Raw genomic sequence first — 14556 nt, 5'->3', positions numbered from 1 at the left:
GGGGCAGGTCCTCCTGGCAGGAGGTGGCCTCTGCCTCCCTGCACCTTGTGTCTTGGTGGTCCCACAGCTCGCTTTGGCCGGTGGCCAGTGGCAGACCTAGTGCAGTGCCAGCTCTGAGCCTGCGCCCAGAAAGCCTTGTGGCATTCGCTGCCTCTGATGGCAGTCACCTGGGCTCAGATGTTGGAGGATGGGGCACAGGGGGAGGATCCCAGGGTCTTGGCTGAAATCTTCATACACAGCCCCCAGTGAGCTGACCCTGAAGCACAAGACCAGCGGGGTCAACAGCCGGACCCACAGTTGCCCATGGGGCAGGAGGGCGTCCAGCGGAGACCAGAAGAACCTGAGGCACTGTGGACCCATAGATAAAAACAGACTCAGTTAGGGGCGGCGGACAACTCTAGGGCAGCTACAGAACGCATTTACCATGGGGGTCCCGTAAGATTGCAGCGGAGCTGGGAGCTTCCTGCTGCCTCGACTCTCCTGGGCCCAATCTGTGTTCAGATACCAGGCTTCCACGGATGTCCACGGTATCCATTGTGGGGACAGGCAGAGCAGTCTTTGGCCTGGGAACCACCGGTGGGCCCATAGAGCCCAGGTTTGGGTTTGGGTTTGGGTTTGGGGTTGGCTACGTGCACTCCACGACATGCACGTGGGGAGGGACTCACCTGATGCCTCTGGTCAGGACTATGCTTATCGCTGGAGGGCGCCGAGTCTTGGGGACGGAGCCTGGGACTCAGCACTGGCTGACTGCTGCACTCTGCAAGCAGGACAGGAGCGCTCGGCATGGGCCCGGGACGTGGGCTCAGTTCTGTGCCTGTCGGTGACAGCTGTCGGGGGTCCTGGTTCTGATTGCAGCAGGTGAGGATGAGGAAGGGCAAGGCCCCCTGCAGCACACGAAGGCTCCATCTGGGGCACGCGTTTGTCAGGTGGAGAGGAGGGAGGTGAGTGCTCTGGGTGGAGGAAGCAGCAAGGATACAAGACGGACAGGGGCCCGTGAGGACCGCAGGAACCCTGCTGGGAATGAGAAGCTTATCCGGCCGGCACCATGTTCTCTTGATCAGTGGCACTGCTGAGATTGCAGGGCCCAAGGCTGCCAGCCGGGGCCAGGCTCAGTGGGTAGGAGCTCAGATTTTGTCGACAGGGCAATGGGGAGCCATGGCTGGTGGCAGACAGGGTATGGATTGGTCAGGCCTGAGCTTGGAGGCTAGCTTGATGGGGCATGAGGACAGGCAGGGAGACCTGAGAGGAGGCAAATGATGTGGTAGCCATGAGTGATGCAGGTATCTGGGGTTAGTGGGCAAGTCCGTGGAGTTAGTGGTGTGGGTGGGTAGGCGGAGTTAAGTGTTGTGGGTGGAGTTAGTGATGCAGGTGGCTGGGGTTGGTGGGCAGGTCCGTGGAATTAGTGGTGTGGGTGGGCGGAGTTAGGTGTTGTGGGTGGAGTTAGTGATGCAGGTGGCTGGGGTTAGTGGGCAGATCCATAGAGTTAGTGGTGTGGGTGGGTGGGTGGGTGGAGTTAAGTGTTGTGGGTGGGGTTAGTGATGTAGGTGCTGGGGTTAGTGGGCAAGTCTGTGGAGTTAGTGGTGTGGGTAGTGGGTGGAGTTAAGTGTTGTGGGTGGGGTTAATGATGCAGGTGGGCAGTCAGTGAGGGTGTCTAAGAGACTGACAGCAAAACTTCACTCCTGCACTCTATTGACTAAGGTCCTGCTGAGGGGCTCCCAGGGCCAGGATACCCCCAGCAGAGTGGTTCAGAACCCAGTTTACCTGTTCCGTGGAGCCTTGAACTGGCTTTGAACTCAAGTCTGGAGCGTGGGTGTGTGCGTGTGCCATGTAGGAACTTTATCACTGCCACACTCCCCTTTGCACCAGCTTATTTTGCTCCCTTGGTGGGTGCCCTGTGCCCATGAGAGGCTGTACCCAGAGCCTCGAGTCTCCTGCTCTGACTTCCCTCAGTCAAATTTGCTCTGTGGCCTTGAGGAAATCCTGGACCCTCTCTGGGCCTTGGCTTCTCCATCTCTGGACCGAGATTGGGTCCAAGTCAGAGGCTGCAGGCCGGTGGCACAAAAGCCATGGTCAGTGTGCTGCTGGGCTCTGCATGGTCATGCAGGTGTCAGCACACTGACAAAGTAGAAGGTTAGTGTTAGAAAGCTTTCTAAACTTTCCAGGAAATACTCAACGGATCTGGCCTCAGTGACGCCCACACCACTGACCCCAGGCACCTGTACTTTCAACACCATCGCCCTGGCCTTTCTGATGTTTTTGAGTTTGCCTGTTAAGATTGCACCCTTTAAAATGTCAGTTTGCTGAAAAGATGCGTTAGGAATAGATTCAAGGGAGTTATGTTTGCCCCACCTAGAGCCAAATATTTATTCCCATAAGCCACGCTTGAAGAAGCCTGTAATTGTGGAGAGAACAGTGATGACAATAACTAATCATGAGATTGAGCCTTCATCCCTTGCTGTGTGACTCAGAGTGCTGCAGCATCATGACTGGGAGGACCCTGCCCCAGCTGGGAGGGAGGTGGCATCACCATGAGGCCTAGAGTGTAGCTGAGGCGGGCACCCAGAGGGAGGGGAACCACAGTGGGCTATGGGACCAGGTGACAGGCTGCCAGGGTACCTGGCCCTTCTCACAGTTCCAGTGGCCCGTGTGCCAGGCCCATTCCTCACCTGGACAGTAAGGGAAGACATAGTGGTGACTTCTCTCAGGCCATTTTTTATTTCTTTAGCATCCAGCAGTCATAGGGGAGGGGGCTGGTCAGAAGCTCCCCACTCCCAGGTGCCAGTGAAGTCAGGAGCAGAGGGTCTGCAGGCATGGGAAGCCCACCACCCAAGGAGGACATTCTAGGTTTTCTAAAGCCAAGATGAAATGTGACACGCTTCCTCCCCCCAGATGCTCCTGTGTTAACTCCTAACCCACCTACCCAACTGCCCACCCACTCATCCGTCTTTTCATTCATCCATCTATCTACCAGTCTACTCATCATCCATCCATCCATCCATCCACCCACTAGTCTACTCATCATCCATCCATCCATCCATCCACTAGTCTGCTCCACATCCACCCACCCATCCATCCACCCACTAGTCTACTCATCATCCATCCATCCATCCATCTGTCCATTCACTAGGTCTACTCCTCATCCACCCACCTACCCATCCATCCACTAGTCTACTCCACAACCACCCACCCATCCATCCATCCACTAGTCTACTCATCATCTATCCATCCATCCACCTGTCCATCCATCTGCCTACTAGCCTACTCAACACCCATCCATCCCATCCTTTGCTCACATGCCCACTCATTCAGATTTCCAAATAAGGACAAAAACTGTAAAAATAAAAATCCAAGGGAAGGAATCGACCAACCATCCAGCCATTTTTATTTGTTCATGCTGTGATCCAGGCCTGGCGCTGACGGCAGGGAGCTAGACAGAGGTGGTGGGGCTCCCAGCACATGGCAGCATGGGGCTGTGCTCTCGGAGGTCTCTGAGCTTCCCCAGTGGCTGGGGGAACACCATCCAGAGGGGCCATCGCTTATGGCTCAATATGACCAGAAGGGTGCTGCTGTCTGCCTCACCTGCAAGCAAAGACCCCCAGGAAGCAGCAGAGGGGCAGGCACACAGCTCCATGCACAGGCACCTGGAGAGGGATAAACAGATACCTGGGGACACTTGGGAGTGCCAGAAGTGCTTCCAGGTGTGAAGTCACAGAAACATCTCAGGATTCCCCAAGGTGTCTCTCTCTCTCACACTCACACACACACACACACATGCAGACAGACACAGGAGAATGTCCACAGCCCTCTAGGGCAGAGCTTTCATGGTGAGAAGCACTGGGCATGGCTGGCCCCAAGGAGCGGGTGCCCCGCCCACCTCTCCCTACAGGTCTGCCCTGGGGTTGACATCTAGGAAGTGCCAGCGGGCTGTAGCCCCTGCTGCACCTGCTTCTCTGCCCCCTTCTGAGGACTGCACCTCACCCCGAGTGACACACAGGCAATGGCGGGGGTGTCCCGGTGGGGCCAGGGCTCCCTGAGCTGGCTGCTGCTGATGGTGACAGCACACAATGCTCAGGGCAGGACTCGCTCACTATGGCCACTCCTCCCCGGGGTCAGCCCTCATGACCCTCCCCTAACAGGGGCCACAACAGCCTGAGGCCAGGGATTTAAGTTCTTGTTCCATTAACCCCGAGACGGCTCAGCTCCAGTACCCAGGGGTCCTTGGCAAGCAGGACCCAGCATGGGAGGGAGGTGGAGGGCCTGACCTCTCGCCCAGCCTCACCCATCCTTGCCCCAGAGTGAGGCTGAGCATTAAGAGGAGGCATAGGCTGTGGGGTGACGCAGGCCGACTCATTATAAATAAAATATTCATATAAAAATAGCCTCTTACAAAATAGTCTCTTATCCAGTGGCTCACTTTCCAAAAGATAGACACTGCTGGGAATCTAGCACTCCCTTTCTCTTTCTCTCTCCGTCCTCTCTCGCTCCCTCTCTCCCTCTCTCCCTTTTTCTCTCTCTCTCCCTCTCTCTCCCCTCCCCCCCCAACTCTGTATTCCAAACTGAATTTTTCTAATGCTGAAGTCTAAACCGGGGAGGGAAAAGGGTGGGAAACGTTTTCACGGCAAACATCTCCAAGTCTGGACCAGCGTAAAGTTCTGGATAGGTAGCAGCAAACAGCAAAACAACAGAAACGTGCGTGGATGGAGAGCTGTACATGTGTACAGGTGTCTGCTCTCGTCCTTAAACGCCTAGTGGTGAAAAAAGGAAGGGGACACCTGCAAACCCAGCTCGTCGCGGCCGCTGCGTCCAGATGCCTGTGTTTAGTTCTGCTCAGTTCCTGTTCCTAGTGACAGAGTCGGCCTGGCAGGAGAGCACGTGGTCCACTTTGATTGCAGAAAACGGATCCGACGAGGTGGAAGAACTCTTTTAATTAAATAAATTAATATTATTTTGTATCAGAATAAACTGTTAAATATTGCTATGATGAGGCCCGAGGGTCCAGAGTTCCTGCTGCGAAGGACTTCACTCTAGCCACGGAGGGACCTGGGCGGTGTCTGGGGGAGGGTGGAGCAGCATTGGATGTGGAACAGAATCGTCGAGGGCTCTGAGCGATCTTCTCCACGAGCATCCCATCCGCGGGAAACCCAGGAGAAGAGCTCCGCCCCACTCAGCAGAAAAAGACAAACTCAGCGTTCCCGGGGTTCCCCGGGAAGATGGAGGCAGCGGCCTCCTGGGGAGCCTGCAGCCTGGAACGGCGCAGTCCCCGAAGCAGTCTTGCTCACAGCCGGAGGGTGGCGCGCGGCCCGTCGCGGGCTCACTTGCACGTGTACATCTCAGTGCGCTCGCTGCACGTGTTGCATTTGACGTAGCAGCACCAGTGGAACTTACAGTTGCACTGCCACACGCGGGCGTACTGGTGGGTGTTGTAGCCGCGGCCGCAGCACATGAGGTCGCAGCCGCTGGCCTGGGGGGCCGTCTTGTTGCAGGCACGGCCCTGCGTGCCCACGCTGCCCGTCACCGGGTCCTCCTCGCAGTAGTTGGGCGACTTCTCGATGTACACCAGGTCCGTGTCCATGGGCTTGCGGTACGACAGTGGCTTCTTGATCTTCAGGAAGGTGGGACGCTTGTTACGGCTGGCGCGCACCGGCTCCACGTGCACGGCCTCGTTGTACTTGTCCTTGAGCACGTAGCCCAGCTCCCGGAACTGGGGCAGCGTGGTCCAGCAGGTCTTAGTGGTGCACGAGCCCGACACACCGTGGCACTTGCACTCCAGCTTCATGTTCTCCTCCAGGATCTGCAGGGGTGGGCAGGAGGAACACAGCACACATCACTGCACACCAGGGCCAGCGAGTGCAGCACCCCTGCCAGGCACCGCCCCGTCCCGCCTCCAGCGCAGGACGCGTGTTGGAAGGAGGCTTCACCCACCTCATCCTCTGCTGCGTCCCCAGTCCCTGCATGACCCCTGACCACCCCCACCTTCACACACAGCAGGTGCCACCTGTGGCCCCAGTCCTGAGCCATGCGCTGGCCCCGAGGTAGAGGCGAGGGGACCTCCACCCCCATCATGGGATCTGTGCTCTGGGTGGGTTGTGGACCCCAGACACCCATCAGGGTACAAGGCAGAGAGCTGCCCAGTGCCGAAGCCCAGCCCCAGGCTCACAGGCTTCTTCCTCTCGTTTTCCTGTGGCACTGAAGCAGGCCTGTGTCACAGGATGGTAACACGGCAGAGGCCAGCAGCCTCTGTGCCCCGTCTTTAATCCAGGATCCAGAGTGCTGCCACTGACAAGACAGCACTGACCTCTTTCCCTGCCTGCTGCACCATGCTCTCAGCTGCCCTTCCCTGCACCATGGCTCTGGCCTGCGCCCCAGGCTCCCCCGCACCTGGAGATGCAGGCTTGGTGCCTGGCCGGCCCTGCAGGGCCTCAGGGACCCTGAGCAGTAGTTACTTGGGTCTGGGGCATAACGGCCTAGAGGAGTCTGAATGCACCCTGGTGGTGAATTATCTGCGGGCATTCCCTGAGCACCTGCTGGGTGCCAGGCAAGGGGGAGGTTGCACAGGATCATGTCCCTGGACCCTGAGGCCCAGGTGGGAAGGGGGCTCGTAAGCCCTCCTCTTGGGCAGCTCAGAGCTGGGAGCCAGCCTGGCCTCAAGTGAAGAGAGTGGGCTGCAAAGAATGCAGCTGTGTCTGTTCCTCACTTCCTCTGCTGTTGTCCCCTGCCCTGAGGAGAGGGCTGGGTGCCCGTCTGGGAGACCAGCCCCGGCTGGGGCAGCTGTGATTGTGCCCGGCTTACTGCAGTCACAATGCAATCGCTGAAGCTCTCAAAATGCAGCGTCGGCAGGATTAGCCAGGATGTCACCTGACTCGGGGCCCAGTCACTGCCTCTATGGCCCCAGGCCATCAATGGCCACCAAGGTAGAGGGAGGCCGTGTGTGGGAGGCTGCTTGGGCAGCAGTGGCAGCCAGAAGCCCAGATTCAGCCCTGGGCTTATGGCCATGATAACTTTCAGAATCCCCGACTCGTGCCACTTTGCCTCTGAGACTTCCCTGGGACTCCCCACCACCTGTTTTTAATAAAACAACTTTATGAAGATACAATCCACACACCCTATAAAGTAACCACGTAACACATGCATTTCAGTGCCATTACTAGGTCCACAGATAGGGCCGCCATGATCAGTTTTGTGATATTTTCATCACCTTGGACAGAAACCTGACCCCTGGAGAAGTCACTCTCCCTTCCCCCAAACCTCCCCGCTGCCCACCTACCTCTCCTCTGTGCCTGCAGATCTGCCTGTACTGGGTTTTTCCTGTGAAGGAGTCACACTGCTATGCAGTATTTTCAAGGGTAGTCCATGGCCTATCATGTGTCAACCCTTCATCTCTTCCTAGGCCCAGTTAATGTGGCATTTCCTGGGCAGATCACATTGTTTCTCCACTCACCAGGAGGTGGACATCCAGGTGGGCGTTACTTTCTGGCTATCTGGGATGAGGTTGCTGGGAATATGGGTTTACAGTTGTTTGTTTGGGCGTATGTTTTCAGTTATTTTGCGTTAAGTAGTGAGGGATGGGATTGCTGGGTCCTAGGGTAACTGTGAATGTGGAGGAGCTACCAGACTCATCCAGAGCGGCTGCACCCTCTCACTGTCCCGCCAGTGGCGAGTGAGCATGCCCGTTTCTCCACGTCATCACCAGCACTTGCTACTGGCTGCCTTTCTTGCTCTAGCCATCCTGGTGACCGTGAAGTACGCAGCGTCTCGGGGCTCCTCTGGTTGGTGTTTCCCTGCTGACTGATGACACTGAGCATCTTTTCAGGAGCTTGGGGCACTATGCATGCTGCATTTTTATAAACTGTGGAGTGGCGTCTGTGTGTAATAGGAGCACTGAATGCCGTGTCCATTTTAAGGGAATGGTTATAGAGCGTGATCCCTATGAACAGAACCTGGACAGCACCCCCACAGCACCCCAGTGGTCTTCCAGCCCCTCTGCCCATCCACCCCAGACCTGAGATCTGGGCTCCTGTGTTCCTAACTTTATTTTCCTTAAAGATTTATTTATTTGGAAGTCAGAGTTACACAGAGAGAGGAAGAGGGGCAGGGAGACAGACAGAATGAGAGAGAGAGAGAGAGAGAGAGAGAGAGAGAGAGAGAGAGGTCTTCTATCTGCTGGTTCACTCCCTGTTTGGCTGCAATGGCCAGAGCTGTGCCGATCCGAAGCCAGGAGCCAGGTGCTTCTTCTGAGTTTCCCACATGGGTGCAGGGGCCCAAGCACTTGGACCGTCCTCTGCTGCTTTCCCAGGTCATAGCAGAGAGCTGGATTGGAAAGGGAGCAGCTAGGATACGAACTGGCGCCCATATGGGATGCCGGCACCGCAGGCAGTAGCTTTATCCACTACGCCACAGCACCGGCTCAGTTCCTAACTTTTATTTATATTGTCTTCCTGTGGCTGGGCTCCTAAGCAGTGCAACCCAGTTTTGTCTGACCTTGCACTTGATGCAAGTGAAACTATGCTGTGGACATGGTTTACGACTTGATTGCTTCCCTCCACATGGTGCTGCTGAGCTCATTCGGGGTTAGTGTGATTTTCTGTAGGGGTTCTGGTCACTGCACTGTGCATCTCATGGACCTGCACCACACCCACACGGCCCTCTGAGTCAGCATTCCAGGTGCTCCACATCCTGGCCAGTGCTCCATACGTCTGAGTCTGTTCTGAATGTCCTGCCCAAGGTCACAGAGGGTACCACCTCCCTTCCAGGTGTCTCTTCTCGCTCCTGTCTCCTGCCCCAGACAGCCAACCTGTGCGTTGGCATCAGAGCTTGCTCCAGGACACAGGCGTGCCCGGGGGTGGTGGGTTAGGCCTGGGGCACACCACGGTCATGGTGAATGGCTCACAGCAGGAGATCAGAAGGCAGAAGCAGCACAGTTCTGGGAGTTCTTCCCCTGCTGTCTCCCCACGAGACACCCCCGGATGGCTGTGCTCGCCCGGCTGAGTTCACAGCCCCTGCCGGGACAGCCTCACGTCGCTGCCCCCGCATGGGAGCCTCCCCAGCTCCCCACGCCCTCTCTGGCCAACCCCAGGGTGGTGCACCAGCCCTTTCATGCTCCTCCAACTCGGTTCTGCTTCATTCGCAAACTCTCCTTTAACAGCTTTATCTCAAGAGAAGTCCCATAGCACGCGGTGGAGGTAAAACGTACGATGCGGTGGTTTTGTATGGCACTCGTGGAGTTGCTCAACCAGCCCCACCAGGACCCTGGAAACTTCGCCATCAGCCCCACGTGCAGTCTGCGCCCACAGGCAGTCCCCCCTGGCCCTCCTGTAGCTGTCGGGGGCCTAGGCCCACGTGAAGGTGGAAGCATGCCTGGCTGGCTCCGCTCACTCTGCACAGCGCTGTCAAGGTCGGGCCACTTTGTGGCTGGGGTCAGGGTTTCCCTCCTTGTCACAGCTGTGCGACCTTCCAAGCTGTACACCAGCCATGTTTTCTGCAGCTGTTCATTGGGTGTTGGCCAGCCGTCTCCTTTGACACCCTCTGCCCACAGCACCCAGCCACAGCCACGGGGGACACCTGTGACTCCTCCGTGGCAGGCCCGAGCACCAGCCGTGTCCTCCTGGCTTCAGGCCCACAATCCTTCCACTGTGGCTACTCTCACCTCTTCCACCACCTGGCACTGCACCTGCCAGTTTCTTAGCCGGAACTAGGCTGTGTCAGCATCACACTGACAATTCCACTGCGGGCCACAGGCCTGCACAGTGACCAAAAGACCATTGGAACCATCATAAGGATGGAGCCACCAGGGAGACTGGTTTTAATAATGCCAGCAGACGTAGCCACTGGAATGTCTTGCAACTGTTCCCGTGAGGGAGGTAGCTCTGGACTTGCCAGCCGGGGCCCGCTGGCCAGGCACTTGGGTAGGAGAACAGAGCAAGGGCCATGGCACGGTGGTGAAGCAGCTGCTTGTATGGCTGGCATCCCATATGAGCACCGGTTCGATTCCTGGCTGCTCCACTTTGAATCCCTGCTGCTCTCTGTTAGTATGTTTGGGAAAGAAGCAGCAGGTGGCCCCTGCCCCCAGCATGGGAGGCCTAGATGGAGTTCCAGGCTCCTGGCTTCAGCCTGGCCCAGCCCTGACCGTTGTGACTACTGGGGAGTGAACCACTAGATGGAAGACCTCTGTCTCAAGAGACTGTGCTTGTGAGAGCGCACAGTATCTCCGGATAGTTTGTGAGGAGTCAGTAGGAAATGCAGCCTCCAGGGAGGGCCCCATGGGATGCACATGCAGGAGCTTTCCTTTTCCCGGCCAAGGAATGTGCAAGCCCCCAGTCTAATTATAAACTGATGGGCACCGTGGCGTGTGAGGGAGTGCAAAAGAAAAACTGGACCAGGTGGAGGTGCTCTTGTGTGGAGCTTAAGCCTCCCCCAAGAGGGCTGGGAGCTGGGTGTCAGGAAAGATACACTAGAATGAGCCATGCTCTGGAGGCGCACGCGCCAAGGCCCAGCAGCGTGGCTGGAGGGCACAGGGTGAGGGTGACCAGCAGGCCAGGTAGGCATCTGCAGGAATTACCACTGGGCCAAGGGCAGCGACTGGTGCAGGGTACCCTGGGAGAGCATCAGCTGAGATGGTCCAAGCAGAAGCAGAGACCTGGGTGGAGCCCTGCCCACCCCTGGGCCCAGATGGTGGCAGCGGAGAGATGGGAGGAAGCTTACTGGTGGCACTTGGTGGTGACCGCTCTGCAGGGTCTGTGGGTGACCCCTGGGCCTCCATCGGACAGGAGGCCCTCAGTCACGCATGAGCCACAGAGGGACTGGTCTGGAGGAAGCACACTTGCTGAGGGCCAGGGCACAGGGGGACGTGTCAGGCGTGGTGGGTGGCCAGGAAGAGGGGCAACTGGATGGCAGAAGGGTCTTTTTATGCTGCTGAAGTCGGGCTCCAGTCCCCTCCAGGACCCACAGGGCTGTGTGGGAGTGCAGCATAAGGCAGGATTCAGCCCCTGGCCCTGATGAAAACAGGAGGCTGAACCCAGCCCCAAGAGGGGGAACACCTACAATTTGTTATTAAAAACAATAGTTGCAAAAGCACAGGGTGGGAGAGACTGAGAAATGTAGAAAGCTCTAGAGCATGGGCTTGATACGAGCCAAGAGGCCAGGAGCAGTCAACAGCCTGAAGCCATCTTGACTGAGACACTAGGGACTTGTGTCTTGCTGTGGGGTTTCTGGAACTGGGCTGTGCTCCAGGGATGGCCAGAGCCAGACAAAGCAGCCCAGGGAGCTGGAGGCCCTGCACTAACCGAGGGGGAACAGCTCAGGGAAGGAAGTTTGTGGGGTCCCCGGCCACAGCCCCATGGGCTCTGCAGGTCTGTCTGGGGACAGGGTGAGCACGGAGCAGCACCTGGATCCTACCCATTAGGGAGTCACGGGGCTCCAGGAGGGGCCAGCCTTCCTTACCAAGCTCACCAGGGCTGGCGGGACTGCTGGGGAGGTGATGAGCTCCCCATCACGGAGTGTGTGCAAGCAGCAGCTGGGGTTTCTAAAGGCATTTCTGGTTCCCAGTTAGGTGGGGCTGCACCTGAGCTCTTTCCCTGCACGGAGCAGCAGGTTTTCCTGCAGCCCTGGAGGGAGAGAAATCAGTTTCTCTCTGATGGAGCTCCAGGAAGTGGCAGCCACGTCCTAGGTGCTGCCCGCAGCCCAGAATCCACCAGGGTGGAGTTCTCGGGCCTGGGAGGGGTCTGCGGAGGAACTTGGCTCCAGAAAAGTCCTGATTCTTAATGCCAAGGAGATACGATCAAAGGCAGCTTCCTGGGCCTGTCCCAGCCCCTCAGGGCTGCCCGGAGAACCAGGGTGTGTGTGTTGGGGGGTACTTCCTGGAGGGAGGAAGGGGTTTTGAGGCACTGGCTCCCACGCGGTCGGTGCCGCAGGGCAGCCCTGGATGGCAGCCATCACAGGGGCTCTCGTTCTAAAAACAAAAGCTGCGTCCACCTGTCTTGCCCATATGCTTGGAGCGCCAGGCACACTTGGGAGGGCTTCCCACTGCCCAGGAGGACCCTCCTGGTCCCGGGCAGCCACACAGGACCCAGGCCTTCCAAGCCCCACCCTGCCCAGCCCGGACTCCTCCACACCTGGCACCCCTCTCTTGCCCCCTTGCTTTCTAGGTAGCTCAGTGTGGCCCTGCAGGTGGGCACAACTTCTCTCCCCAGTGAGGTGTGGCACAGAAGCAGGCCCTCCAGCCCTTGGCCCTGCTCCCAGGGGTCATCATTGTAGCTCCCCAGATGGCACCAGTCATCGCCAGGGACAAGTGGATGACTCAGGCTGGCCCAGGCCCCTCAGAGCTAGCCCTGGGCATTCTGTGGGGACAGAAAGGAGAGCCACTGCCTCATTCTCCCCAGACAGCAGCAGGAGGCGACGCAGGACTCAGAGCTGGGGAACGGGTGCCCGGGAAGCAAACAGCTGAGTGAGAGGAGGGGGGGAGGGGAGTGCACTGTGGGTTCCTGACACTGGATGAACCTGGATCTGAATTCATGACCACAGGACCACTCGGTCCCAAGGACGCATGAATTCCCTTTGTTCCTAAGCCGCCTGAGTTGAGTCTGTCCCTGACAGCGTAGTGCAGCCCAGGAATCGGTTCACGTGTGGGAGGAGCAGCGTTGGTGAAGCGTAGGGCTGGTCCCTCAGTGAGAAGGTTTAAGTCCCAAACAGCAAGGGGCAGTTGTGGGGAGCTGGGGACCGGCTCCTTATGAAAGAGGTCTCGGGGGAGGCCAGGCCCTGAGGGCTGGAGGTTGGGGCTCTGGCTTAGCTGCACATCTGCTGCTCCCTCCCCGATCCCCTCTGAGGTTGGCCATCCTGCTCCTGTGCAGGGGGCGCTGGGTGTGGAGCAGGTGCACGGAATGCATCGTTAGTGATTTGCCCATTATAAGGTAGGCGTGAGTCTTTGGTCAGAGAGAATGGTGCAGAGGAAGCGCGAGGATGTCTCAGCAGGGTCTGACACCGCGTGTCTCACACACCAGGCTCCCACCGGGAGAGTTCTCGTTTTGTTCCTTGAGTGCTGGGAGGCACTGGCTCGGAGGCGGCAGCCTTGTGCAGGAGAGGAGCCATGGGAGGAGGCCCTGATTCTGCCCCTGCACCGCTGTGTGGCTCAGGCAAGCTGAGAAGGCTGTGCAAGTAAAAGGAAGGCCGAGGCAAGGAGAGCAGCCAGCCACCTGCCCCAGAGGTCAAGGGGGAGGAGCTGATGGCTGGGTGGAGCAGCAGTTGCAGACACCAGGGAGTCACGGTTTGCCCCGTGTGCCCAGTGGGACCCTGCAGACAAAGCTCCAGCCCTCGTTCTCCCTCCTGCCTGCTCCCACACCCGGGCTGACCCCTCCAGGAAGCCCTCCTTTCCTAATACCCCGCCCCCGGATCCGGAAGGGTGTCTGCACTGCAGGTGCCCCCACCATGATGCCACTGCTGGCGTCCCCTGTACTCGGCAGCAGAAGGGTCCCTGAGCCTTCCCCAGCAGAGCCCAGCTTGGCCGATCCCATGGAGGAGGTGGGGGCTGGTCAGGGACCTGCACAGAAAGTGGGGGCAGGTGTGCGGTGGGCAGCTTCCTCTCGCGGGGATGATGCTCTGGTTTGTCACAGATCCCAGGGCCCTCGGGCCAGGAGATGGCCCTGGAGTCCTCTGGCTCTGTCTCCAACCCCAGTGGCCCACAGTTCTCACTTCCAGCCCAGCACACCTGTACCCTCCCAGCGAAACACGCGGCCCCATCCTCGGTGTGTGACTGGTGTCTGCCCTCGCTGTCACTCCCTTCTCCACCCTGGGAGGCTGACCAGGTCACCCCTTCCCTGGGCGCCCGTGGAAGGAACAGCCTATGGGAGACAGACAGGGACTGGAGGGCAGAGGATGGGGACCAGGGCATATCTGGATTTCCTTCCGCGGGGCACCGTGGTGGCAGCGCCTGCAGTGTGGCTCCTCTCCCTGGGCTGCACTCTCTCCAGTCCTGGCCCTTCTGTCGCCAGTGCCAGTGCTGCTGCATGCCTTTTGGGTTTCCCCAAATGCCACTGGCTCCTAAGTCACCCCTGCACTCGCGACTCTGCCACCCTGCAGGGCTGGAGCACTGGCGGAAAGTGTGGGAGGCGCCGCACTGGGCACAGGGCCTCGCGCTCGTGATGGTTTGGTTACAGAAGGCACTGCGTGGCACTGTGGGGGTCTTGGGGTCATAGTGGTGGCCATGTCCCAGCCCAGGCCTCAACACTGACCGACTCTGCCTCCATCCACCCGTCCCCCACCGCCAGAGTGAGCACCGCAGGGTGGGAGCTGTGCCCCCTGCTGCTGTTTCAAGAATTTAACACTGAAGCCACCCGGAGAGGCAGAGTCACTGTCACCGCTTCTCAGAGATGAGGCAGCCGGGTGCCCGAGGGTCCCGGTGCTGGCCGTGGCGGCACAGTTAGGATGTCAGTAGGGAACATGACCCCAGGCGATGTGATGCTAAGGGCCTTGTGATACAGCAGGACGAAGGGTGGCCTTGCCTTGGAGCAGACCCACAGCGGGCCCCCGAGACCCTCCAACTTCCTGGGGGCAGCCGCCTCACCCAAG

General features: G+C 58.5%; 1 protein-coding gene across 1 annotated transcript in view; it reads right to left on the bottom strand.

Annotated features, from left to right (window-relative positions):
* Positions 1–3173: 3173 nt before the first annotated feature.
* Positions 3174–14556, bottom strand: part of WNT7A (Wnt family member 7A) — a 49203-nt gene continuing 37820 nt past the window's right edge. The window contains exon 4 of the mRNA XM_051852676.3: positions 3174–5791. Within this exon, the coding sequence (XP_051708636.1) occupies positions 5312–5791 (480 nt within the window). The 3' untranslated portion in view covers positions 3174–5311. The remainder of the gene's footprint in view (positions 5792–14556) is intronic.

Source organism: Oryctolagus cuniculus, chromosome 10 (assembly GCF_051225735.1).
Source record: "Oryctolagus cuniculus isolate XC-2025 breed Fujian yellow rabbit chromosome 10, ASM5122573v1, whole genome shotgun sequence".
Lineage (NCBI taxonomy): Eukaryota > Metazoa > Chordata > Mammalia > Lagomorpha > Leporidae > Oryctolagus > Oryctolagus cuniculus.
The sequence above is the reverse complement of the archived record's forward strand: the minus strand, read 5'-3'. Positions and strand labels throughout refer to the sequence as shown.